The sequence below is a fragment of the Heterodontus francisci genome, chromosome 2 (assembly GCF_036365525.1).
Source record: "Heterodontus francisci isolate sHetFra1 chromosome 2, sHetFra1.hap1, whole genome shotgun sequence".
Lineage (NCBI taxonomy): Eukaryota > Metazoa > Chordata > Chondrichthyes > Heterodontiformes > Heterodontidae > Heterodontus > Heterodontus francisci.
Genome location: NC_090372.1, coordinates 16,255,133 through 16,282,489, shown reverse-complemented (window position 1 = coordinate 16,282,489; position 27,357 = coordinate 16,255,133). Strand labels below are relative to the sequence as shown.

The 27,357-nt window shown below is 43.7% G+C and overlaps 1 protein-coding gene across 6 annotated transcripts in view; it reads left to right on the top strand.

The window, feature by feature from the left end:
* fyco1a (FYVE and coiled-coil domain autophagy adaptor 1a) overlaps positions 1-27,357 on the top strand; it is a 225,776-nt gene that overhangs the window by 72,115 nt on the left and 126,304 nt on the right. For all 6 annotated transcript variants that reach the window (XR_010977255.1, XM_068054938.1, XM_068054896.1 and 3 more), the window contains one exon: positions 4,766-4,913. Coding sequence is in view for 5 of the 6 variants with exons in the window: in XM_068054938.1 (XP_067911039.1) it covers positions 4,766-4,913 (148 nt within the window). In the remaining variant the exon portion in view is untranslated. The remainder of the gene's footprint in view (positions 1-4,765; positions 4,914-27,357) is intronic.

Below are 27,357 nucleotides of genomic sequence, written 5' to 3'. Positions count from 1 at the left end.
AGCTTTCTTGAAAGGATTTCAGATATCAATTTGCCTACCTTCCTCATGTCTTTTTTGCATGAAAGGAGAGTGCAAAATATGTAGCTGCATAACCTCTTGTACAGAGTAACAAGTCTGCCTTTCAGCAAATTTGATTAATGTATCAAATGCTGAAGCAGCATTAGCCCAACTTATTTTCTGTTCTTCACTAAAATCTTCTTCTGCAGAGTCGTCTTCAATTTCCTTAGACTTCTCAGGATTCAGGGCTATTATTTCTGCATAACAAACAGCATATGTCATTTCAACCCCCTTGTCGGCTTTAACCCAATCTTCTACATCATTTTCACTAAGCTGGTTGATTAGGTTGTTTTTTATTTTTTTGTGGGATGTGGGTGTCACTGGCTAGGCCAGCATTTATTGCCCATCCCTAATTGCCCTTGAGAAGGTGGGGGTGAGCTTCCTTCTTGAACCGCTGCAGTCCTTGGGGTATAGGGACACCAACAGTGCTGTAAGGAAGGTAATTTCAGGATTTTGACCCAGAAATAGTGAAGGAACGGCGATATAGTTCCAAGTCAGGATGGTGTGTGACTTGGAGGGGAACTTGCAGGTGTTCCCATGCATCTGCTGCCCTTGTCCTTCTAGGTGGTCGAAGTCGCAGGTTTGAAAGGTGCTGTCTAATGAACCTTGGTGAATGTCAAGTGTTTTAAGTTGTAAGTGGACTTAGTGCATTGAAGGCAGTCTGTAGTACGTAATTCGCAAGTGCCTGCGCTTTCAAAGAGCAGTTTGTATCCATTACAGAGTAAGTTATTTGAGACAGTCAGTAGGTGTCTGTTTTTTGTGGTTGTCTTTGTACAAATTTCACTGTAGTAATGGGGATGTGTGGGAGGGGATGGTTTACGTTGAAAGAATGATCTAAAGATTTAAAAAAAAGTAGGAGAGCGAAGATCACAGAAAATTGAGAAAGACAACATAAGCATTCAAACAGAAATAGTTATACATAGTAATGATAAATACCTATTAAAAATAAAGCAGCAGTAATAGAGGGACAAAATGTTGAATTACCTGTACTGCATTGTACATAGCATCAGCATGAAAAAATATGATGTTGAGGATTGTGGAGAAAATAAAGCATCAGCACATATGGACAGTTGGGGACAGTTACCCATGTAAGAGTTCTGCACACACATGCACACAGCATAAAAAATGAAACAAATGAGTTAGAAGCACACATTCAGCTTAAAAGGTCAGGTGTAGTTGTTATTCTCCAGAGTAACGGCCTGCTCGGGTCTGCAAATGAAACCCGACCCAAGCCCGACAGAACCACATATGACTCGAGCCCAACCCAGCCCGAGTCCTTTCATTTTCTCCCGCGCCCGACCCGACCACCGGAATGCTCAGTTAACCTAGCTTCTGTTTTTCACTTTTTAAGCTAGTGCAGATAAGCAACAAAAACTGTAACTGGACTTGAAAGGTTGGTTAAAAAGTACATTAAGATTGGAGCCACAGACTGGAGGTGGTGATAGAGTGTGTCCGACCCGAGCCCGAAAGCCGGATCCCGAAGAGCGACCCGACCCGACCTGAACCGGAATCATGTCGTCGGGTTCGGGTCGGGTAGCCATGCTGTACTCCAGAAAGCCATTTGGCAAAGAATAGTACTGGAGCCAATCTTTATGCTGTCTTACATTTATTTAGAGTGAAACATTTCAAGCATACACCTCCTAACTCATCTACACCCCAGTTTCAGTGAGTGTCTCTTTATATCTGCTCAAGTGAAAACCCAGTTAATGCCCTCCACCTGCATATAATAAAACATAATTGATACACAATTAACAGTAATATCCATTGAAGAGACCTGGCTACAAACTTGGCGTGACTGGGAATTAATTCTTTCAGGGTATAAGATCTTTAGAAAGGACAGGCAACTTGGCAAATGAGGAAAAGTAGCAACATTGACAAAATATACAATTACAGCAGTGGAAATAAAGGATTTCAGGCTGTCAGACAGTGGAAACACTATGGGTAGAATGAAGGAACAACAAAGGATATAAGACTCTGGTTGGTGTTGTCCACAGACCTGATAGTAGTGATGTGCGAGATGTATAAATATGGATATTAGGGGAGCATGTAGCAGAAATAATATCCTGGGAAATTTTACTTTTCACATGGACAAAGAGAAGCAGAAGTAGAAAAGGCAATGAATTTATGAAATTATTCAGGGCAGTTTTCTAGAACAATGGCCTAGAAATTCTTTCACTCCTGGCGTGAACTGGGCACAGGAAACTATTCCTAGTCTTGAATGGGAAGTCTGTGGCACACCTGATATTGAGCCTTGGGCCTCAATTAAATGAGACGAGTGAGCTGCAGATGTCTCCCAGGTTGCTTGCTAGTGAAGAGGCGTTGAATTTAAGGCCACAGCATTACCCGCAGCACGCTTAAGGTAGGTCTTTAAAGGAGAAGGGAATGAGATTGACAGGATAATAATGGGAAAGGGAGGGCATTTGGGAAGGAAAGTTGGGGAGGACACATTGGGAAAGGGAGTACGATTGGGATAGAGGTTGGAGGTAGCATTCAGGGGTGGTCAGGGTGTTGGTGGGGTGTCGTTTGAATGGTGATTATCACCAATTGTGATTTTAATGTGTGATTGGGAGCTTTCATGTTCAGGTAATTATTTTTTAGAAACTTCTCTTTTTGCACACCCCAAAAAGAGAATATGAAATAAAACTTAAAAGAGATATCAGAACTAACTGTCAACATTTATATAAATAGAAAGAGAATGAAAGGAAAGGGGAATATGGGCCCAATAAAGACAGATGCAGGTGAGACTATAATGGACAGTAAGGAAATGGCAGATTGTTAAACAAATACTTTGTATTATTCTTCACAATAGAGGAAGAGGCTGGAATATCAGGAACCTAAAAATAAGTCAAAGGGAGGAATTTATAGGATTAACAATGGTAATTAGAAAATAATGGGAGTTAAGATGGACAACTATCTAGAATCTGCTGGTTTCCACCCTGGGGTAGTAAAAGAAATAGTTGAGGAATTGCACATGTGTGGTCATCATTTTCCAAATCTTCCTAAATTCTGAAATTGTGACTTTGACTAGAAAATGACAAATGTCCCTCCATTATTTAAGAATGAAAGAGAGAAACCAGGACGTGACAGATCCATCAGTTTAACATCAGTTGTGCGGTGTTACTGGAATCTATCATCATGGAAAGTGTCACTGAGCACTTGTGACAAGTAAGAGCTGATAAAAGAGAGCGTGTATTTGTGAAGGGTAGATCATGTCTGACTATAACCTAGTTGAATTTTTTGAGGAGGTCACTAGCATAGGGAATGCTTATGGATGTTGTCTGTATGGACTTCCAGAAGGCTTTTGATGAGGTTCTGCATGAGATCATTGGCAAAAATGAAAACGCATAGAATTGGATTTAATCTGGTGATATAAGGTAAGAGACAGCAAGTAGGGATAAAGTGAACAATCTCCAATCGCTGAGTCGTGACAAGTAACATTCCCCAGAGAGCTGTAGTGGCTTTTCACAATATACATCGATGACTTGGATGAGATTATAGAGAGTTGTATAGAGGTTTGCAGCTGAAACCAAGTTAGGAGGCAGTAAGTTGTGTAGGTGGGAGCAAGAGGTAACAAAAGGACGGAGACCGATTAAATGAGTGAGGTGTCACCAGTTAGGACCAAGAAAGACCAGTCACAGTATTTTTTTAATGATGAGAAGCTAAGAACTGGAGGAGCAAAAGGATTTGTATATCCATGTACTCCAATCACTATAAACTAGAGCACTCATACAAAAGGTAGTGAAAAAGGCTAATGGAATGTTGTCCTTCATCTCAAGACAGCTGAATGCAAAGGACAGGAATTGATTCTTCAGTTGTACAGAGTCTTGGTAAGGCCCCATCTGAAGTGCTGGGTTCAATTTAGGGCACCAAACCTCAGGAAAGATATGTAGGCCTTGAAGGTGTGCAGTGCAGATTCACCAGAACGATACAAGGGCTTAAAGTGTTAACTTGTGAGACAGGTTGCATAGACTAGGTTTGTATTCCCTTGAATATACAAGATTGTGGGGTGATCTAATTGAGGTGTTTAAAATTATAGAGACTTAATAGAGTAGATACCGAGAAACTGTTTCCTCTGGTGCCCAGCGGTGAGGATCAATGGTATCTTCTCCAGTCCAGTTCTCGTTGTTACAGTTGTGTTGCTGACAGTCATGCCATTTAATTACCAGTTGTCGACTTTAAAAGCTTGTATGAACTGCTTCAGTCTCTTAATGTCTTGTTTCAGCAGCATCTATGTTTTAGATTCATAAAAGTACTGGTAGGATGCGTGTCTAATAAATCCGTGCTTTCGATAGGTTGTTCACCTTTTTTTGACTCAGGGCTGTTCACTGCTGAAGCTGCTAAGCCGAATCACCTTGGAATGACTGGCTCAATATGCCCATCTGATAATAGTTTGCTACCTAGGTAGATAAAGTCGTCCATTTCTTCCATATTTTGCCCATCAACTTGAATATTTTGTATTGCAGTGTTTCTGCCAGAAGGTAAAATTAGAATTTCCCCTTAAGTTTAGGAAATAAATTACATTAAATTTTTCTTCAGAAGTTTATTAAAGTGGGGTCAAAGCGCATGATAGTCTTTGAAAGTTTTAGATTTGATGGGCTGCTTTTAGTTTCTCTTATATTTTCTCCTGCTCTTAACATTCTTTGGCAGTGTTATGTTTTACCTGTTCCATTTGTAAATCTATGGACAATTCCAATTTTGGCTTTTGCAGAAAGTTGCACCAAACCAGATGATGGAACTTTTGACATCATTACAGATGAGGAGCTCAATGAAATTGAAGATAATGATTGTTCTTCGGAATTCGGAAATCAGCTTCTCTCTACCCAGTCAGAGTCAACTTTTCCGAACGTTCCATCTCTGTGAGTAAATGCTCTGTTGAGAAGTCATTGTTTTCAAGTAAGAAAGTTTTACTTTCAAGTAAAACCACTATCCTGTGACATGTTGCATGAATACTTATCAAACACACCATGGTAGTGAGCAAAGTATTGTCATAGTGATCCATATGCCTTTGGGATTATTACCCTAACCACAATAGGAAACTTATACTGAAATTATTTGCATTAGTTACAAACAATACAAAATGTTTCAAAATAGCAGTTATAAAATTAAAAATCTTTGGCAGGAAATATAACCCTTTTAGTGGAGCCTTGGATATGAGGTAAGTGTAAAATGTCAAACCAAAATAATGCTTGTTTTGAATATAAAATAATGCATTCCGAATGGGGCAGAAAATGTAAACCAGGTGTTATACAACCGAACGAGAATTTTGTAATTGACAAAATGCCAGGTGATTACTTTTTGGATTCTGAATTAAGTGGAATGTTTGGAAAAAACAGACAGATCCATGCTGTGTTTTCATATATACTCAAAGTAATGCACTCTAATGGAGGATATGTAATGAGGAGGCATGTGCAATAACTCACAAGTGAAGTAGTGAATGAGGTGTGGGCACCTTTACAAATTGTATATCCTAGGTAGACATTTCTGTTCCAGCGCAGTACCAGTGGGACGAGACTGATAGCACAACACTCACCAAAAAAAAAATGCTTTGCCAACCTCTCACTAGATTCTGGGATCAAATCAGTTAAATAATCTTTTGAAACACCACATGACGATGGGGTCTTAAGTAGGCTCATAGTCTAATTGAGGGACTGGAAATCTTGCATATGCAGGGTTGTAACATCAGATTTAAAGGGATGTGCCTACTTAATATGCCGATATCTGGAGACAAACCTTGTTTTTTATAAAATCTCAATGAATTTAAATGTTTTCTTACCTTTTCAAAGGCTCTGTATGTATGGTTAATAATGGAATAAGGATAAAGTGGTGGCAAAATGAGGTGCAGCAAACTTTGTGGAGACAGGAAATGGAGCCTGGTGGCATACGGTGAAGCAGCACATATTTGACCCACTTTTATTCATGGCTGGTGAAATACAAGTTCTGCATGAGATCGGTGTAAAGAGAGTTTCCTTGTTTAGCCCTTCAGTGAGACTTCCTCAGGATGTGGTGGCCAGCTACATATTTACAGATGTTGGCTCAGCTATTTATTTTCAAGCATCTTTTGTTTTAATTTCATCACTATCTATACTAACTGCAGGAGACTGGCACACTTGAAGGAATCTGCTATGGCAGATGACCCATGATTGCATATAATAAATTGTTGCCTGTTAACATTCCCTGCAATTACGATGGGAATTATTACAAAAAATGAATACGTGAAAATAAGGGAAGTTGAGAAAAGAATAGGGAAAGCAAGGGTGGAATATGAGGAAAGAATCTCAAAAAATTTAAAAAGTCTTCTACAAATATATCAGTAAAAAGAGAATTGTTAACTGTGAAGCTACGCCCCGAGAGCACAACATAATACGGGGGGCGGGGGGGGATTTTACGCTTTCCCTCGCAGTGGGTATGGATGCGGGGAGAGCATAAAATCAGGTGGGGTGGGGGGGGGGGTTCCTGCCGCCATCATGACTCCGCTAAAATTTAGTCTGCGGGGGTTGGGGGAAAGGCCTGTGAACGGCCTTCCTGCCCTGCCGCCAATTGAGGCCCTTAACTGGACAATTAATACCCAATTAAGGGCCTATTCCCACAACAGCTGCAGTTAGCCGTGAGGCGGGCAGCTCTGTCACCGCACAAAAGCATGCCACGGAAAACTGTACGGATTGTTTCCTGGCTCAGGGTGGGGGTGGTCCCTTGTTAAAAGGCACTTAGTGCCTGAACGAGGGACCCAGCATCGGAAATGGGTGGAGCCTGCTGAGGGCCGGCCCCCTCCCCCCGAGACTCTTTTCTCTTTCTCCCCCACTCTCCTCCCCCCCACCCCCCCCCCCCACCTCCCGACCTACCTGAAGCCTGGTTCCAGCAACACTCTTCTGCCTCCAGCAGGTGCACTTGCAACAGCCTCTGCGGTGGCGCTGCAGCTGCCAACCTCTGATTGGCTGGCAGCTTTGCAAGGGTGGGACCTCCAGCCCTGGGGTCCTTGATACTGTGGAAGATGCTTCACTGTCTAGTTAAGTGCCTGATTGGCACTAAATTTGGCGGCCTTCTGTAGAAGAGGTGACGTGGGGATCTGCGGACGTCGAGGCCCCTGCCGCCAGGATGACAGTTCCCCATGGGTAAACAGAAATTGGTAGAGGTACTTAACAAGTACTTCATTTTAGTGTTTACAAAAAGGAGGATATTAAGAGAGGAGTTGACTTTGGAATGGGTTAAAAGTGAGATATAAAAACAACTTGTATTTAGATAACGCCTTTAATGTAATAAAATTTATCGAGGCACTTCACAGAGGCATTATAAAACAAAATGTGACACTGAGCCATATGGGAAATATTATGGCAGGTGACCACAAGCTTGGTCAAAGAAGTAGGTTTTAAGGAGTGCTTTAAAGGGGAAAGTGAGGTAGAGAGATTGAGGGGGTGAGGGAGGGAATTCCAGAGCTTTAGGGCCTAGGTAGCTGAAGGCATGGCCAGCAATGGTGGTGCAATTAAAATCACGGGTGCTCAAGAGGCTTGGAAATAGAGGACCGCAAATATCTGATTACAGAGATAGGGGGCTGGATTTTATGGGCCCCCCTGAGATGGGTTGGAGGCAGGGGTCCCATAGAATTGAGGGGGGACGGAGAGCTGTCGCCTCCCGGACACCAAACAATTTTGTTGGGAGCGGGATAGACCAACGATGGCCTTCGTGCCCCAGGGTCAGTTGAGGCCCTTAAGTGGTCTATTAATAGCCTCTCTTTCACACCCCGCCCCCCCCACCCATTCCCTGCCCCTAGGATTTAACCAGTGGTGGAGGGTGCCTCCACGCGGGGAGGTCGCCTAGTAAAACGGGCAGCACTGCGGGCTTGGTGGGGGTGGGGAGTGGTGTCCCATAAATTTCTCAGAGGATCCCCACCAGGAATAACTCCATCTCCCTGGGCCCCTCTCCCCTTGCACTTAGCACCCACTCACTCCCCCCTTGCTGGGGTCTTCAGGACTGGCCTTGGTGACCCCACCTCTCCTACCTTTGGTCTGGGTCTCTCGCCCTGGGCCTTGGTCCAAGACCTCTGCAGTACCGGCAGTGGCCACTGCTCTGTGGAGCTGCTGGCCCTATGATTGGCTGGCAGCTCTTGGATGCAGGATCCCCATCTTTAAAGGGACAGGGATCCCGGTACCTGGCCCTTAAGTGCCAGAACAACGCAAGATCGCACCGGTGGGGGCTTGGAAAACCCCGTAGGTGCCACAAAATCCAGCCCAGGGAGGGCCCATGCCCTGGGAAGGTTTGAAAATAAGGATGTGAGTTTTAACATTGGTGCATTATTTAACCAGGAGCCAGTGTAGGTCAGCAAGCACAGGGGTGATGGGTGAATGACGTTTGATGTGGGTTAAGACACAGGCCTCAAGTTTGCAGAGGATAGAATGTGGGAGGCCAACCAGGAGTGTGTTAAAATAGTCTAGATTGGAGTTTACAAATGCACAGATGAGAGTTTCAGCAGTAGAAGAGCTGAGGTAGGGTCAGAGACAGACAATATTACGGAGGTGGAAATAGGCAATCTTCGTGATGGTACGGATGTGTGGTTGAACGCCCATCTCTGGGTAAATATGACACCAAGGTTGTAAATAGCCTGGTTGAGCCTCACACTGTTGCCAAGGAGAGGAATGGACTTGGTGCCTAGGGAGCGGAGTTCATGATGAGGACTGAAGACAATGGCTTTGGTCTTCCCAATATTTAATTAGAGGAAGTTTCTGCTTATCCAGCACTGGTTGTCAAAGAAGCAGTCTGATAATTTAGAGACAATGGAGAAGTCGAGAGATGATTGAGGTAGAGTATGTCACTGTACATGTGAAAACTGATGCTATATTTTTGGATGATATCACCGAGGGGCAGCATGTTGATGAGAAACAGGAGGGGCTAAAGATCCTTGGGGGACACCAGAGGTAATTGTGAGGGAGCGGGAAAGAAGCAATTGCAGGTGCATCTCTGGCCATAATTAAATAAGGAAGAATGGAACCATGCAAATCCAGTCCCACCCGGCTGGGTGACAGTGGAGAGGCACTGAAGGAGGATTGTGCGGTCAGCCTTGTCAAAGGCTGCAGACTGGCCAAGAAAGACGAGGAGGGATTGTTTACCTTTGTCAGTCACATAGGATATCATTTCTGACTTAGAATATCCTTCATTCTTTATCAGAAAAACCAAGGAAAATGTTAGAGAAGTTAGTTATGCTGAAGGAGGACAAAGGGTCTCGACCTGACTGGATATATCTAAGGTTCCTGAGGGAACTGGGGAAAGAAATTGAGGACTTAGAAATTATCTTTCAAGACTCTATTAAGTGTGGGTGTGTGCTTTAGGACTGGGGAATGACCAGTATAGTACTGTTTTTAAAAAGAGAGACCGAGTAATTACAGGCCAGTTAGATTAACATTTGTGGCAGGGAACATTTTTGAATCTTTAATGATGAAATTATCATACCTAGACGGAGAGAAAATAATTTTAAGGAGCCAACACAAATGTCTAAAAGGAAGATCATGCTTGACAAAGTTATGCAGTTCTCTGAAAAGGTGGGAGATACAATGGATGGGGAAATGTAGTGGATATGCCATGGAGTTTTGTAAAGCTTGATAAGATACTATAGAGGAGATTATTGGAGAAGATTAAGAGATGTGCATTTCGGGAGAAGGTATCAAATTGGATTAAAATTGATTTGAAGTGAGGAAACAGCAAGTAGGAGTTGAGGGCAGTTTCTCAGAGTGGTTGAAAGTGAGTAGTGGTGTCCTTCAGGATTTTTTTCTGAAACTGCTTTTGTTTTCTGATCATGGATATAGAGCGATATGCAGTATTGTCTGAAATTTTAGACAACACTACAAGACATATCGCAAATAATTCAGAAGACCAAAGGAAGCCACCAGGGGATATTGATAAGATGGTGGGATAGGAAAAAAATGTGGCAGATGGAAGTTAGTGTGATGTGGTGCTTTTTGATTATTAATTTAAAAAAAAAACAAGTAATTATATTTTTGAAAGAGGCTGAAACAATATAGGGTCTGAGAGTTCAGGTCTTTAAACTGCACAGTGTACTCCAACTGTTGCCTTGCTAATGGTTTATAGAGATTCACCATTACATATCAACTTTTATATTCTATATCTATTGATATAAAACCCAGTATTCTGTTAACTAATTTATGCTATAATCTACTCGAGATACTACTTTTAAGGTTTTGTGATTCCACACAATGGAAAAGATGTTGAGAATAAAGGGCAAATTCATTGGGTCAGGACACAACTGGGGGCAGCAGTTGTACCCCAGGAAGCAGTGTGCCCATTCTGAGGACGAAAGAGAACTGGTTGTGGTGGTGGGGGGGGGGGTTGTTATGAACATCAAGAGGGGGATGGTAGGTAGTGGCCTGCAGTTTCAATGTGGAGCAAGGATCAGCGCTCCGCCAACTCCTTGCTCCACATTTGGCCTCCTGCTGATGTCCCCAGCATCTCAGATGCCAGGGACGTCAGCCAATTCGATTCACTCCGCATGATATCAAAAAATGACTGAAGGCACTGGATACTGCAAAGGCTATGGGCCCTGACAATATTCCAGCAATAGTACTGAAGACCTGTGCTCCAGAACTTGCCGCGCCTCTATCCAAGCTGTTCCAGTACAGCAACAACACTGGCATCTACCCGGCAATGTGGAAAATTGCGTAAGTATGTCCTGTACTCAGAAAGCAGGACAAGTCCAACCCGGCCAATTACCGTCCCATCAGTCTACTGTCAATTATCAGTAAAGTGATGGAAGGTATCATCGACAGTGCTATCAAGCGGCACTTGCTTAGCAATAACCTGCTTAGTGACATTCAGTTTGGGTTCCGCCAGGGCCACTCAGATCCTGACCTCATTACAGCCTTGGTTCAAACATGGACAAAAGAGCTGAACTCGAGGTGAGGTGTGAGTGACTGCTGTTGACATCAAGCAGCATTTGACAGAGTATGGCATCAAGGAGCCCTAGCAAAACTGGAGTCACTGGGAATTGGGGAAAACTCATTGCTGGTTGGGATCATACCTAACACAAAAGAAGATGATTGTGATTGTTGGAGGTCAATCATCTGAGCTCCAGGACATCACTGCAGGAGTTCCTCAAGGTAGTGTCCTAGGCCCAACCATCTTCAGCTGCTTCATCAGTGACCTTCCTACAATCATAAGGTCAGATGTGGGGATGTTGGCTGATGATTGCACAATGTTCAGCACCATTCGCGACCCCTCAGGTACTGAAGCAGTCCGTGTAGAAATGCAGCAAGAGCGGGACAGTATCCAGGCTTGGGTTGATAAGTGGCCAGTAACATTCGCGCCACACAAGTGCCAGGCAATGACCATCTCCAACAAGAAAGAATCTAACCATCTCCCCATGACATTCAATGGCATTACCATCACTGAATCCCTCACTATCAACATTCTGGGGCTTACCATTGGCCAGAATCTGAACTGGAGTAGTCATATAAATACCGTGGCGACAAGAGAAGGTCAGAGGCTAGGAATCCTGCGGTGCCAATGGCACCTTTAAGGCTTCTGGTTTGGCTGCTTTAGGCCATAGAAAATGAACCATTCGAGCGATGCAGTCTATGGTTAGTTGCGATAAAATATGGGAAAGGGCCTGAGAACAGTGTTAGGTCATGGATCTTCATGGGAAATGGACCTATCCAGTTTCAAATGCATATTCTGGATAACTCCTGGCCACCCTCCCTAATTTGGTGTTCTCCTGGAATAAATTGAGCCCATGCACACACCAGGCTGGATTTTGTTTCCAGCCCAACGTTGGATTCTGTGGCCAGGGTGTGGGGGGTTGGTGGTGGGGTGCTGGGGAATCTGAGCTGCTGCAGCAGTCACGGAACCAGACGCCAACATCGGCCTTCCAACCCAGAGGCCAGTGTGAAGCCCATAGATGGCCTATTGACAGCCAGTTAGGGGCCTCTTCCCACTGCCGCTGGGAACTTGCCAGTGGTGGGGGGCCTCTGCTGCACGGGGAGGACACGTTGGAAAACAAGTCTCCCTCCCTATGGGCTTTGGGGGGGGTCCCTCCTTTGTGGGTAACTCATGGCCCATGGACGACCCTCCCCCTGGACCAAACGCCCACCACCCTCACTGGGGCCTTCTGGACCAGCCCTGGTGACCCGCCTCCCTTACCTCAGGTCCGGAGTTCCAACGCTGGGCCTGGATCTGAAGCCTCTACAGTACCAGTAGTCGATAGTGTTGTGCTGCCAGCCCTATGATTAGCTGGCAGCTCTTGGGGGCAGGATCTGCATCCCTTTAAGTGTTTAAGGGAACGAGGATCCCGCCTCCTTAGCCTTTGACCCCAAAAGACCAGAGGATCGTTCAGGGGTGAGAAAAAATGCAGAGGTGGGATTCCCCATGCCTTTCGGTCTGGCGCCAGGTGCTCCGTCTCCGACATAAAATCCAGCCTACTGTTGATGCAGTATGAAGCGTCCAATATGACAGTCAAATTTGTGGGCCGTAGAATTTTGCTGAAGGCTTGCGTACTACTCATTAAATTACAGCAAAATTTGTTCTGCAAAAGTAAATATTTTTATGTTAAAATGCATGGTATAAATGAATGCCTAATGCATAATCGCAGGTTTGGACATTTCCGTAGCTATATTTCTAGTTTTGGAGCTGAATAGTTCAGCCTATTTTGAATCCTAAGTTATTGACTTTGTTTGTGTATTTACTGATGCTAGAAATATTCATTCCTGTAACATTTGAAGAAAACAGTATTTTCGGAAGTAGCAGTGTTTACAGGAAACTGGAGTAAAATTGGCCTTCAAAGACAGCAATACCGAATCAGCAGCCCATTTTACAACCAACATAATTCTCTCTTCCATTTGAAAGACCAGTTTCACACCAATGGGCTCCAAGCTTTATGTAAAACCCTCAATAAGGGAGTAAAGTTTCAAGTGAGAAGTCATATCCCATTGGGAGTACTGTTGCGTTCTTTCCCTGGGAACAAGAGTGTGCTTATCTGTAACGATATGGAAAGTTTACCTTTATATTTGCATCTGCATAGTTTATATTTCTGAGAAACTGCTTGCAGTGTCTTGTAACATTTCTCGTGCACAGTCCTGCATAAAGGACTCAGACAGTAGCATTGTACCAGTACTGCATGGTGTCCAATCAGTTTACCAATGGTGTGATGTCATTTGTAGACATTTCAATTAACACAGTGAGAACCTCAAGAACTTTAAAAAGAAAATAATTCTCAGGATGTGGGCACAGCTGGTAAAGCCAGCATTTGTGTCTTTCCCTGGTTGAATGAGTCGTCAAATTTCCATCTGCAAAATGAGTGGTATTTCTGAGAAATGGTTCAGAAAGTCTGTGGTTAACAGCAGAAGTACTGTCTGATACTTGTTGCAAAAAGTTGAGGTTTAGTTCCTCTTGTTGAGAAAGGGCCTTAAATCCATTGGAAATCTATGTGCCCTGCAAGTTCGTGAGAGGAATAATATATTGCAGAGAACTGTCCTCTCAGATGCTACCTCACTCTCTTGTACTATTTACTCCACTTTGCTGTTAAAATTGAATACATGGCATTGCCTTGTTCGTCCTCAGAACTTCTTTCTGTAGGTTGGGGCAAAGAAATCCCATGGTGTCAGAGGAAAGTCCAACTTAATCCAGACACTAACCCCAGCAATCCATGGGGGGTTTCTTCAAAGGAAAACATTTGCGCCACTATCAGTCGATGGTGGCAACAGGTATGTCTCATTTATTTCATTCTGACTTATTCCTGGTGCAGTGGGAGTATAATGTAAGATTTGATGAGACAGGGGTGGTTTATACCCCCTTCTAAGGTGGAAACAGACTTGCCAGCACAAAGCTTGTTGTGAATCGATTTTATTGAGATAAAGGTAAAGATAAGTTTAAGTTTGCAGATAAACCATAGCCACGAACTCAGGCAGTGATTAGCAGTCTAAGACAGATGCTACCCATATTAGAGACTGGATGGCAGAGTGCACAACTATTTCACTTGCAGCTTTTGGTCTGCAAGTTTTTCTCGCTCGCTCGCGCTCCCTCCCTCTCTCTCCCTTTTACTGCAAGTAAGCATTTTAAAACTTGACATAATCTCCCAAAATCCCTCTGTGTAGACATCTTGTCTATACTGTGCACTACTTCCTAACTTTTTCCACTTTAACCATACTACAAAGAAGGGTTGTAATAAAGCTAAATGTTAGTTTATGATCAGTTAGTTGTTAGTTATAACAGCTGGATTTTAACAATTAGTACTGTAGTTAGTAACTTTTAGTAACCTAATAATCTTGCAGTAAGCCATATTATTTGGGAATTCCAATGCTGTGTATCTTCCTTAAGACTTAAGGCAACATACTTCTAGAAGCATCAATGAGTGTACACGTGGAAAGGCCCAGATAATGTAGCAAATTATAAGGTGGAAACTGGCCCAGCCCCAGAATCAGCTTAGGCAGAATCTCACCATAGATGACATTTAAGATTGGGGCCATGAACTATTGCAGGTTATTCTTGCTCTTGAGAGAGCACTATATATTGAATCAAATCTGGTCCTTTCTGGCCTATATGTAACTCCATACCCATAGCAATCGGGTTGACTCTTTGGCTTGCTAAGCTATTTTAGAGAGCAGTTATTCAGTTATGTCAGGAAGAGCTTTGTGTGGGGACTTCAATATCTATTGCCAAGAATGTTTCGATAGCACCATTACTGACTGAACTGGCCCAGTCCTGAAGGCCATATCTGCCAAACTGGGCATGTGGCAGGTAGTGAGAGAATCAACACGAGAGAAAACCCTACCACACTTTGTCCTCACCAATCTACCTGTCACAGATGCATCTGTCCATGACAGTATTGATAGGGATAACGGTCCTTGTGAAGATATCATCCATCATATTATGTGGCACCGTCACCATGGTAAATGGGATAGATTCAGATCCAATCTAGCAGGTCAAAATTAGGCATCCATGTGACCAACCCTGCTTCAATGTGGAGTGTAGGAGCAGCACCAGGAATACCTTAAAAAAAAAAATTGTACCAACCTGGTGAAACTACAACACAGAACTATTTGCATGCCAAACAGCAGAAGCAGCACTGACTTCCTCCTATAGTTCATTGAGCTTAGGATGTGTCCCAGCTGGCCCAAGTATTTTGTAGATCCTTAATCCTTCCAGTTTTTAATGTAACAGATTTATTACAAAATGTTATATGAATGTGTTATAGACTGCTTAGTCTTATTTCCAATGTTTGGAAATTGTCTGTGTTCCTCCTTTTGTTTGGCATTGTTGGTGTCAATGTTATAGAAGCATCATCACCTCCATGTTCTTCATAACATAAATTAGCTCGAGTTAGACATATTGCTGTTCCTTGATTACTGCTGGGTTAAAATCCTGGCGTGCTCCACCTAACATTATGGGAGAAACACCACAAGGACTACAGTGGCTCAAGAAGAAAGCCCACTGCTGCTTTAGGGAAACTTGGATGGACAATAACTACAGTCTCGCTAATGTTGTCCATCTACAAAGAATAAAAAAAATGTTGTGCAAAGGACAATGTTGCAGAAAATGCTTGGAGCTACTTTCTTGGTGCCATGTGGCCATCTGTGGCAGTCACGGCACTTAGTTGAATGCGTTTTCCACGTGATACTGAGGTTTTTGCTGTGTACTTGATTGCAGGTTGGTGGCTTCTTCCTTTTCCTCCCTTGTAAGTTCCCTTTGTGTAGAATTGTTGTGAAATATGCAGTGGGCAATAATTATCTGAAACACTGGAGGATGAGGGAAGAGGATCATATTTTCTGCCATTGCCAGATTTACTGAGAAATTTGAAGTGCTCCTTCAAGATGCAAATAGTGTGGTCTATAATAATCCTAATGTCTTCAGATCTCAATATAGTTGTTTAGAGTTTTAAAATTGCATATGCAGTTCCTTCCTCTCTGTGTGTGTTCTCCTAATCTTGAAAGGGTGGTACTTTTTTAATATCAGCACAACTGTTAAATTGCACTTCTATTTTAAGATAAAAAAATAACCTTTTCAATGTTTTGGAAAGTATAGTTATTACATGCCCAAATTAATGCTATATTTTCCCACATAATCAGAATAAGTTTTGCCATGTTTAGTCAGTGAAAGACGCCATAGTCATAGGTAATTCAGTAACAGGTGTGCTATCAAAAATATAAATACTGCCCATTAATATTTTACTGTGCATGTGCTGCCCATGTCTTTAGTGTCATTTTTTGAATGTTAACAGCTTATTCAGGATGTACATCTGTGTTCACAGTGTAACATGTGACCTTTAATTTCCTTCTCTCATTTGCTTTTATTTTTGCCACATCCCCTCCCCTCTTATTCAGCAATTTGAAACAGTGGACTGGATTTTAAATTCCCAGTGCACTGGGAGCAGGGTTTAGGTGAGCAGGGGGTTGTCCAGTAGCGCATGGGAAACCTGGAAGTAAATAAATCACTTCTGGTGGTGGCTTTTTAACCCAGCCACTGCATTACTAGATCATTTCTGGGTTCCCTGACCAGTTAGCGTGAGTGGGCATGATGACCACCTGCAATAGGCGATTTCAACTCCAGTATTTAAAGGGACATTCCAAATATGCAATTTGATGGAGTTTGGAGCTGGGAACACAATAGAAAGAATTGGCAGAATGGAGTTCAGATATTCAAAGGCTGTGCCTCATTTTAGTGATGCCTTCCCAGATGTAATACTGGGAGCTGTAAGGGCCCGCAAGGAGATACTCTTCACTACTGATAGGAGGAAGAAAACTGAAGGTGAAACAAAGAGGGCATGGCTGAAAGTTGCCCATGAAATCACCAGCATGAATGTGGTGGCATGCTCGTGGAGTCAATGCCGAAAGCAATTTAGTGACCTAAGTATGCAGAAAAGGTGAGTACGGTGGCGCCTTCACCTATGACTTGCACCCCCTCGCTTTACCTCAAGCCTACTACAACACACCACTCCTCACACCAATTTGCCTTGCAAGTACATCCATCCCTCACTTCCTCACATCCCCATCTGTCCATCCATCTCTGACACCCTGATCCTTATGCAACATCGTGCCTCTCCCTCACAGTCAGCAACAAATGAACAGATGGATGCAGAGCAACACATGCCATTACTCTCAAAGAACAAAGAACAGTACAGCACAGGAACAGGCCATTCGGCCCTCCAAGCCTGCACCGATCTTGATGTTGCCTAAACTAACACCTTCTGCACTTCCGGGGCCCGTATCTCTCTATTCCCTTCCTATTCATGTATTTGTCAAGACGTCTCTTAAACGTTGCTATCGTATCTGCTTCCACCACCTCCCCTGGCAGCAAGTTCCAGGCACTCACCACCCTCTGTGTAAAAAAAACTTGCCTCGCACATCCCCTCTAAACTTTGCCCCTCGCACCTTAAACCTCTGTCCCCTAGTAACTGACTCTTCCACCCTGGGAAAAAGCTTCTGACTATCCACTCTGTCCATGCCGCTCATAACTTTGTAAACCTCTATCATGTCGCCCCTTCACCTCCGTCGTTCCAGTGAAAACAATGAGTTTTTCCAACCTCTCCTCCTAGCTAATGCCCTCCAGACCAGGCAACATCGTGGTAAACCTCCTCTGTACCCTCTCCAAAGCCTCCATGTCCTTCTGGTAGTGTGGTGATCAGAATTGCACGCAATATTCTAAGTGTGGCCTAACTAAGGTTCTGGACAGCTGCAACATGACTTGCCAATTTTTATACTCTATGCCCCGACCGATGAAGGCAAGCATGCTGTATGCCTTCTTGACTACCTTATCCACCTGCGTTGCCACTTTCAGTGACCTGTGGACCTGTGCGCCCAGATCTCTCTGCCTATCAATACTCCTAAGGGTTCTGCCATTTACTGTATACCTCCCACCTGCATTAGACCTTCCAAAATGCATTACCTCACATTTGTCCGGATTAAACTCCATCTGCCATTTCTCCGCCCAAGTCTCCAGCCGATCTATATCCTGCTGCATCCTCTGACAATCCTCATCATTATCCGCAACTCCACTCACTCATAGGACTCTTCTTTCCCACCTTGCAGAAGAGAGCACAAACCACGAGGGAGAGGCAGAGAACCAGAGGTGGCCCTTCAGCCATCTCTTAACTGACAGTTGCAGAGGAGGAGGCAATGGACATCAGTGGAGTCTCGACGTGTTTAGCCATCGGAGATGGGGCCCTCCCAGCTACCTGGACAAAATTAAATATCAGCCACTCAGTCATGTTGACTTGATATTAGCAGCAAGTAAAATATTATCATATACATGATGATCATTTAAAGCATTCCATTAACAGTTATCATTCATGTCTTTAATCTTCCATAAGGCCTTCAAGCGTCTGCAGGAGGTGGTCCAGGAAGACAACGACCATTCTACAGAAGAGATCACTCCTTCTGTGAGTGCACTGCCACAGATCTTACACAGACCATGTGCCAGCTCAGATGCATGCACCTCAGTCACCGGGAAAATGCTGGAATCTATTATTAAGAAAGTCTTACCAATGCAGTTAGAAAATCTTGGTATGATCAAGTTAGCAGGGTTTTACGAAAGAGAAATAGCCTTTAACAAATTTATTAGAATTTTTTGAGGATGTAACTAGTAGGGTCGTTAAAGGGAATCAGTAGATGTAGTATACTTGAATTTCTAAAAGACATTCGATGAGGTGCCACACAAAAGATTAATACGCAAGATAAGGGCTCATGGCGTTGGGGTAATAATATGGATGGAGGATTGGTTAACAGGCAGGAGGCAGAGAGTAGAGATAAACGGGTCATTTTCAAGTTGGTAAGCTGTAACTAGTGTATTGCCGCAAGGATCAGTGCTGGGGCCTCAGCTATTTACAATCCATATTAATGACCAAGATGAAGCTGCCAAGAGTCTGCCTCCCATACATCTGGCTCCACCTCACACAGACTACAATGTATGCTTAAGTCAGTGGACATTGAAGTCAGGCATAAGTTATCCAAGAAGCTCCGCTCCATCCTTCATACCCACAAAGCCAAGAATCCATCTCACCATAAACTAGGGATCTGCAGCATACCATGCAACTGTGGACTCATCTACATTGGAGAGACAGGCCACAGCCTACTTACCAAACTCGAGGAACACCTAGCCTGCTTCAAACACGGTGAATAAGACAAATCAGCTATCGTCGAGCATTTCTTGGCGGACAAAGATTTTGGAAAGGTTCTACTCATCAGTTGCTGGCCCGCTGGTGGCTAGTCAGGCCTATCCATGACGGGCAGATTCTCTCACACCGGGTACAAGTGAAGGTGTAGTCACTGCTGGGAACAATTGGATCTATCCTTTTTTTCTCTTTCATGCTGGTTCTTTGCTCAGTCTCAAAGGTGGCTGTATCACTCCCAATGTAGCATCTCCAGGCATCACTATCGATGGCCTGCCTTTCCCACTGGTGATGGTTGATGTGGCACACAGAGAGGGACTTCTTCAGGGAGTCCTTGAAATGTTTTCATGGGGCCTGTCTGTTCCTTTTACACGTGGTCAGCTCTCCATACAACACGATCTTGGGCAGGCGACTGTCGTTTATCTGGGCAACGTGACCCGCCCAACACAGTTGGCTTTGCAGGAGGATGGCCTCGATGTTGGTGATGTTGGCTGTTTCCAGGGCTTCAATGTTTGTGATGTGGTCCTGCCAGCGGATCTTGAGGATGCTGCAGAGGCATTGTTGACTGAAGCGCTCTAGAAGGCGTACATGACTGCAGTATAGGACCCATGACTCAGCGCCATATAGAAGGGTGGTGAGGGCTATGGCTTTGGACAGGTTAAGTTTGGTCTGTGCTCTGAGGCTGTGGTTGCTCCACATACGTTTGTAGAATCTGCCGAATGTTCTGTTTGCTTTTGAAAACCTATTGTCCACTTCCTTATCTATGGTGGCATCAAATGAGATGACGCTCCCCAAATAAGTAAATTCCTTGATGGCATTCAGCTCGGTTCCGTCGATGACTGTGCTTGGTGGTCTATATTCTTCTTGGGGTGCAGGCTGATGCAGCACTTCAGTTCTCTTTAAACTGGTTTTTAGTTGGAGGAGTTATGCCGCCTCGGAAAAATGTATTGTTATATGTCGCAGGTCTGACTGACTGTGGGCCAGGAGAACAGAGTCATCGGCGAAGAGGTTCACTGATGAGTTTTTCTTCTGTCTTTGTGCGAGCCTGAGGACGCCGGAGGTTGAAAAGGCCTCCATCAGTCCGGAAGCATACATAAACTCCCTTCTTAAGGTCTTCAGTTGCCTGCTGCAGCATCATGCTGAAAAAGATGGTGAATAGGGTCGGGACCAGCACACATCCCTGCTTCACGACATTGGAGAAACGGAAGGGACTCGAGAGGTCGCTGTTTTGCTTGACTTGTTTGTACTGATTTTCATGCAACTGCTTCACCGTGGCCAGGAACCTGGGTGGGCATCCATGTTTTTCAAGGATTTTTCAAAGTCCATCTCTGCTCACAGTGTTGAATGCTTTGGTGAGGTCTATGAAAGTGATGTACAGGCCTTTGTTTTGCTCACAACACTTTTCTTGTAGCTGTCTGAGTGCAAATACCATGTCTGTGGTGCCTCTGTTTGCTCTGAAACCACATTGGCTTTCTGGGAGGTTTTCTTTCACATTGGTAGGCACAAGCCTGTTCAGAAGTATTGTAGCCAGGATCTTCCCAGCAATAGAAGGGAGGGTGATCTCACGGTAGTTGGAGCAGTCTGATTTTTCTCCATTGTTTTTGTACAAGGTGATGATGATGGCATCACAAAATCCTGTGGAATCCTGCTCCATTCCCAGCAGACCGTGAAAAACTCATGGAGCTTGGTGTATAAGGCAGGGCCACCATGCTTCAAGGCTTCAGGTGAAATTCCATTGGCTCAAGAGACTTTGTTGTTGTTCTTCTGATTGATGGCAGTCACAGAGGGACACGATGATCAAACCTTTGGATGAAGGCGGAAAAAATGTACCCAACGTCGCCCTCATCATGATGACCCCCTCCGTGTGCGGCTGCATCAAGCTGTGCATAGAGCCCAGTATGCAAACACCAAGTGTCACTACGTGCTGAGGTTCTATCTGTCCCCAGTGTTGCGAAGGATGGGTCTGACCACATTGCCGCGGCACGCTCCATCCAGTTGGATTGTGCTGTACCACCTACCCTTTGTGGAAAAGTTTGTGCAGAAAAACACCTTTGACCACCAATCCATCAGGCAGTGGTCTGCACGGAATGTCCTCAAGGCCCTACGGGAAAAGGAATGGTGGATCCTGTCAGATGGTTCCCTGAGCAGACTGCCAAAGTCATTTGGCAGAATACCTCATCAACTTTGAAATGAGCACCAAGACGTAGCTCGGCTGGTGGTGGGAAGGGCCCTCCCCGTCAGATCCTTCCTACATGCCTGGAATCTCACTACCTCGGCACGCTGTCCTCGAGGTGGCTGTGGTGGGGAAGAGACTGTGGCCCACCTCCTTCTGGAATGTGCCTTTGCAAAGCAGATATGGAAAGAGATACAGTGGTTTTTGTCGAGGTAATAAATGTGTTACAACTGTAAATTATCACAACAGCTATAAATCCCATTTAAAAAAAACTCACTGCTGTGTTGATGTAACTTAGAATCATAGTTTAGGCACAGAAAAAGGCCACTTGCCCCATCATGTCTGTGCCAGCCGAAAAAGATCCTCCCATTCTAATCCCACCTTCCAGCATTTGGTCTGTAGCCCTGCAGATTACGGCACTTGAGGTGCACATCCAATTCAACTATTTTTGAAAAAGCCATTACTTAGTCTGATACAGATCCATCTTCTCAGAAGATACACTTATAATGTCTGGGGAAAAAAAGCATAATTTGTATATGCAGGCTAAATTTGTTCTGTTTGGTCGCTGTGCTATCGCACGATCTTTAACCTTTGTTATTATCAGATTAATAACTACTGAAGAGAAACGACAACAACTTGCATTTATATTGCACTTTTAATGTAGAAAAATGCCCAAGGCCCTTCACAGAAGCATAGTTATGATAAAAATGTGCATCAAGCCAGAGCGGGAGATGTTCGGAACGTTGACAAATGCTTAGTCAAAGAGGTGGAAAGGAGGTGAATAGATTTATGGAGGGAGTTGTAGAGCCTAGATGGCTGAAGGCACGCCCACTAATGGTACGGTGAAGGGAGGGGGGATGCACAGGTGTTGGATGAACAGTAAAAGCTTAGGGATGTTATAAGGTTCAAAGAGTTAACAGATTGGGAGCGGCATACAATAACTTGCATTTACATAGCACTTTTAGCATTGTACAGTGTCCCAAGGCTTTACACAGGACAGCAATCAAACAGAAAATTTGAAGCCAAGCCAAAGATAAAGCAGACGTTAGGACAATTGACCAAAAGCTTGGTCAAACAGGTAGTTTGGAAAGGATTTAAATGCAAGGAGGAGAATTTCAAATTGCATTGCTGCACAATGACTGCTGATACATACCACACTACTCATGAATAACATTACATCCTCTCTCTAACATACGTCACCAGAAATGAAGAGTTTGATCGAGTAAATAAGGAGAAGCTGTTTCCACTGGGAAGTGGTTCAGTAACCAGAGGACACAGATTTAAGATAATTGGCAAAAGAATCCGATGAGAGGAGAATTGTTTTCACACAGCAAGTTATGATCGGGAATTCACTGCCTAAAAGAGTTGGGGGTGTAGATTCAATCCCTTTCGAAAGGGATTTGTGTATATTCTTGAAAAGAAAAAGAATTACATGACTATAAGGGAAGAACAGGTGATTGGGACTAATTGGATAGCTCTTTCAGAGAGCCAACACTGGCATGATGGGCCAATGGCCTCCTGTGCTTGTGAGAGTCTATGAATCCTGTGCCTTGAGTTCATTGATATAAAGCAGTCCTTGGGGCTATGCACGTTGTAGACTGTTCTTCACAGATGTCTGAAGATGTGACATTTTGTTTGTAATGTGTGTTATTTTTAGTGCTTTTTTGTCAGGTTATTTTTTTCATATCTTTGTTAAAATATTTTAGCTGCCAGACTTCTGGTTGTAGGTATCATTTTGAAAATCAACATTTCTGTTTGGATCCTTCTCTTTCAATGTTATTTCACTGATGAGGATAAAGATAAAATGGCGAATATGAGACAGGTTGGATTGAATCACTGCCTACCATCCATAAGCCATATCTAAAGACCAAAGCATACCTAGCTTGGAATGTTTTAGGCAAACTGCTCATGTACTCTTTGCTTCACTAGGGAGGTAATGGCAGAATTGTGTTGAATCTGAATTTCAGATGGCCTCCAGCACAGAAATGCACTGTAGATAATTATCAAGGTCACCAAATCAGCTTTATTGCATCTGGTTCATTCCAAAGGGAGCATTAGCAATATCAGTCAATCTGCAGTTTCCAGCTGCGTTAGACAAGTGACTGGTCCATCTATGTCGATTTTTTTTTTTTCTGAGTGCAAAGTTACTCAGAGCTCAGAACAATTGATGAAACCCATGCTGACCCTGTAAGGATGCATTCTTACTGACATTGTGAACTACAGGGTTTCCGTCTGTGCAGTTTTGCACAATTGAGGCAATTAGAACAGAATTGTGAAAGTGAATACCAAACACATCTGAATTAATTTTGAATGAAATCTGTCAAAGCACTGGATTGTTTCTGTTTCAAATTATTTCACTTAGGATTCTGAATGCTATCTGAGAAGACTTTCATCCGTCGTTTTGGCTATATTAACTTACATGTCCTCAAGACCTTTGTAATCATTGTGCCACCTAACTCAACATTTCCTGTAAATTACAGAATATTGTGAGTCATTGGGAAAATAGATTTGAAAAAGTAAAGTGTGAAGGACCTAGCAGAAGCAGCAAATGCTTGGTGACTGTTCCCACTGAAAATTCATCTGACCACACTGAGCTCAGCATTGCTTCTAAACCAGTACTGTATCTTTGCTACTCTTGATTAGACAGTAGGTGCACGCACATCATCTTAAATGCTTTCTCATGTAAACATTGCAGCTCTACTGGTTAAACGTTTGTTGCCTTGCTGAACTTATTAGTTGCATTTTCGCAGTATTTCCTTTTCTGTGACCTATGTTTACAAGCTGATGGCAGTCTTCATTGTTTCTGAATGCCATAATTTGATTGCAAAAAATAACATTTTGAGCAGCCAATAATTTGATAGCATCAAATTATTGGCGGCTCAAAATGTTATTTTTTGCAAGCCTGCAAAGTTTGAGATATGAAAAATTGTTGATTTTTCTAATAGATGTTCTTCGCCTTGATCCATAATCTCTCCACTGCTAAGATCGCCAACTTCTACTTCTGTGATATCGTCCTGCGTGAAATCACCCATCTCTGTTCTTGCTTCAATCTAACTTGTTACTGAAAACTTCTCTATCTCTGTAACCTCCTACAACCCTCCAAGAAATCTGCATCCCTCACGTCTTTTACCCCAGCATTGGCAGTTGTACCTACAGCTGTCTAGGCCCTAAGTTCTGGAATTCCTTCCATAAACCACTCTACCTCCCCCTCTCCTCCTTTATGACATTCCTTAAAACCTACCTGTTTGACCAAGTTTTTGGTCACCAGTCCTAATGTTTCCTTTTATGGCATGGTTTCAAATTTGCTGTCTGATTGCTCGCCTGTGAAATGCCTTGGGACATTTTACAACTGTGGAGGTGCTGCATATGAGCCAGTTGTTCTTTTCACTTTCTTGCCAAGTGGTGCATGAGCCAACCTATTTCTTCCACTGCTTTTACATCCAGTAGATTGTGCTCTGAATTATTTCCGTAACAAAGGCTCTTTACCCATAGACTAGTTGTTAACCTGAACCACAACTTGTTACCATGAGGACTAGCGAAATGCTATTGGGGGTGAGGAGACATTACTCATTTCCCAGCGGTCACAGGCATCCGCTGTATGTCAGCATGGTGTTAAGTGGCCAAAACTCTGATCTCCTGTTCACTCTGACCAAAAAGAGCAGAGGTCACCCAACTCCCCATCAGATCCCATTGTTTGTCAAAAGAGGAATTTCACCTTTGGCCAGGTTGATATTTGTGGAAAGAACAGAGGACTTTAGGTTTCAGGTGTGGACCCTTTGTCTAAAACTGTATATCAGGGTGAGAGCAGGAAGCAGCTCTGACACAAGAACAGGAATATTTTTCTTCAGTTTCACGTTGTTTTAAATAGTTGCCAAACAATAGCATCAGCCGGCTGTCTCTCCAAGGTGACTATGTAACTTCCTTTGTTTTGTGGTAACATTGATCTGTGGATGGCCAATCCACTTACAAATTAGCCTTTGTAATTTATTCAGTGTGAAAGTCTAACCTAAACATATTTTTGTTGTTAGGTATCTGTGGCTGGCTACTTGAAACGCAGCCTGTTGCTTGTTTCCATGAGCTTCTCCACCTTGGTAATAGCAGTCTAAAAATGTACTCCTAGAATTTCCTTCAGGCTTCTCCCCGCTGTTTGTGGTCATCCTCCAAGATCATCTGTAATGTCCTCTATGAATGCTCAGCTGCATTCAACCTCCCAAGCTCTAGCCACTGGGGCAGAACTTTGGAGGAATGCCAGGATAGGAAAACTGCCAAACAACATGTATTTATATAGCGCCTTTCACGTAGTAAAATGTCCCAAGGTGCTTCACAGGAGTATTAGCAAACAAAATTTGGCATTGCTATTTAAGGAGCTATTAGGACAGATGAGAGGCAGGTTTTAAGGAGCATCTTAAAGGAGAAATGAGAGTTGGAGAGGTTTAGGGAGGGAATTCCAGGCTTTTTGGGCATGGCACCTGAAAGAATGGCCGCAAATGGTGGAGTGATTAAAATTGGGGATGCTCAACAGGCTAGAATTGGAGGAGTGCAGATATCTTGGAGGGTTGTAGGGCTGGAGAAGATTACAGAAAAAGGAAGGGGTGAGCTGATGGAGTGGGCTTGAAACAACAATGAGAATTTTAAAATCAAGATGTTGCTTAACTGGGAGCCACTGTAGGTCAGTGGGCGCAGGGCTGATGGGTGAACAGGACTTGGTGCGAGTTGGAACATGAGCAAAAGTTTTAGATGACTTCAAGTTTTCGTGAGGTTGCAAAATGGGAGACTAGTCAGGATTGCGTAAGGGTGATCAATCATTTTACGGACAGTAGTATGATTTGTGCTCCTTGCCTCTAACAGTCACCTGCCAGCCCCAAAGGCAGTCCTACGAGACCGTTCATGTCTGCAGCCACAAATGCATGATCAGCAAAACTTCTCAGTGATCAGTTGAAAATGGAAAACGTGTCCTGCAAGAAGCGCAGGACCCTGATTTATATAGATTATTCTTGACTTAGATTGCTCTCCTGCTGCCAGCGCAACCTCCTCTACTAATACCGCTGCCAGCGGTGGTAGTAGAAGCAGATACGTTAGGGGCATTTAAGCGACTCTTGGATAGGTACATGGATGATAGTAGAATGAAGGGTAGGTAGTTAGTTTTGATCTTAGAGTAGGTTAAAGGTTCGGCACAACATCGTGGGCCGAAGGGCCTGTACTGTGCTGTACTGTTCTATGTTCTATATTCTAATACGGTGGATGGTAAAGGTCTGCAAAGGAAACCCGACAAAGCCCGAATGCTGGGCCTGGAAGTGAGACCCGACCCGACACATGTTGTCTGGTCCCGTCGGTGTCAGGTTGGGTAGCAGGCCTTTACATCCGTGCATGAGTAAAGGCCTGCTACCCAACCCAACCCCAACGGGACCCGACTGTTGACCCTCAAACTAGGGTGTCAACTTACGTGGCGGACAAAAGACAGCTGCGTGAGATAATTCATATAATCACTTTTATTGATACTTAAATCACTTATCTGCTGTTTTTCACTGTTAAACTACTTGTTACTTGTAAATCACAAGACCCACAGCTTGGACTTAAATACTACCTGTTGCGAGGTGAGGTGATCAGTCTCCCTGTGATGGGTTCTCTTCACTGAAGTGGACTCAGGGTTCCCTTTCCGCGATGGTCCTGCAGGTCTTCTCCCTTCGGAGGCTCCTAGCCTTCACTTTTTATCCAGTTGTTCCCAGCCTCGAGAACGTTCTTAGTCATGTACACCCCTGACTTGGAGTTATCCGTTTTGCTTAGTGCTGGTTAAAAGCAAAACAAAATACATCTGCTAGCCTTGTTCTTGTTTTCTGTCCTTGGCTAGCAGTAGCACATCTTATCTCACACACTGCTTATTCAGGAGGGTTCATTTCTCTCAGTTCTCGCTCTTGTGTAAGGATGGCTATTTTCCCCTTCATGCTCTGCAGATGCTTAGCTGTTAGTCTTCTGGCTACAGGCGACACGTGTCTGGTTCGGGTCGGGAATTTCCCATGTAAGGCTATCTAAC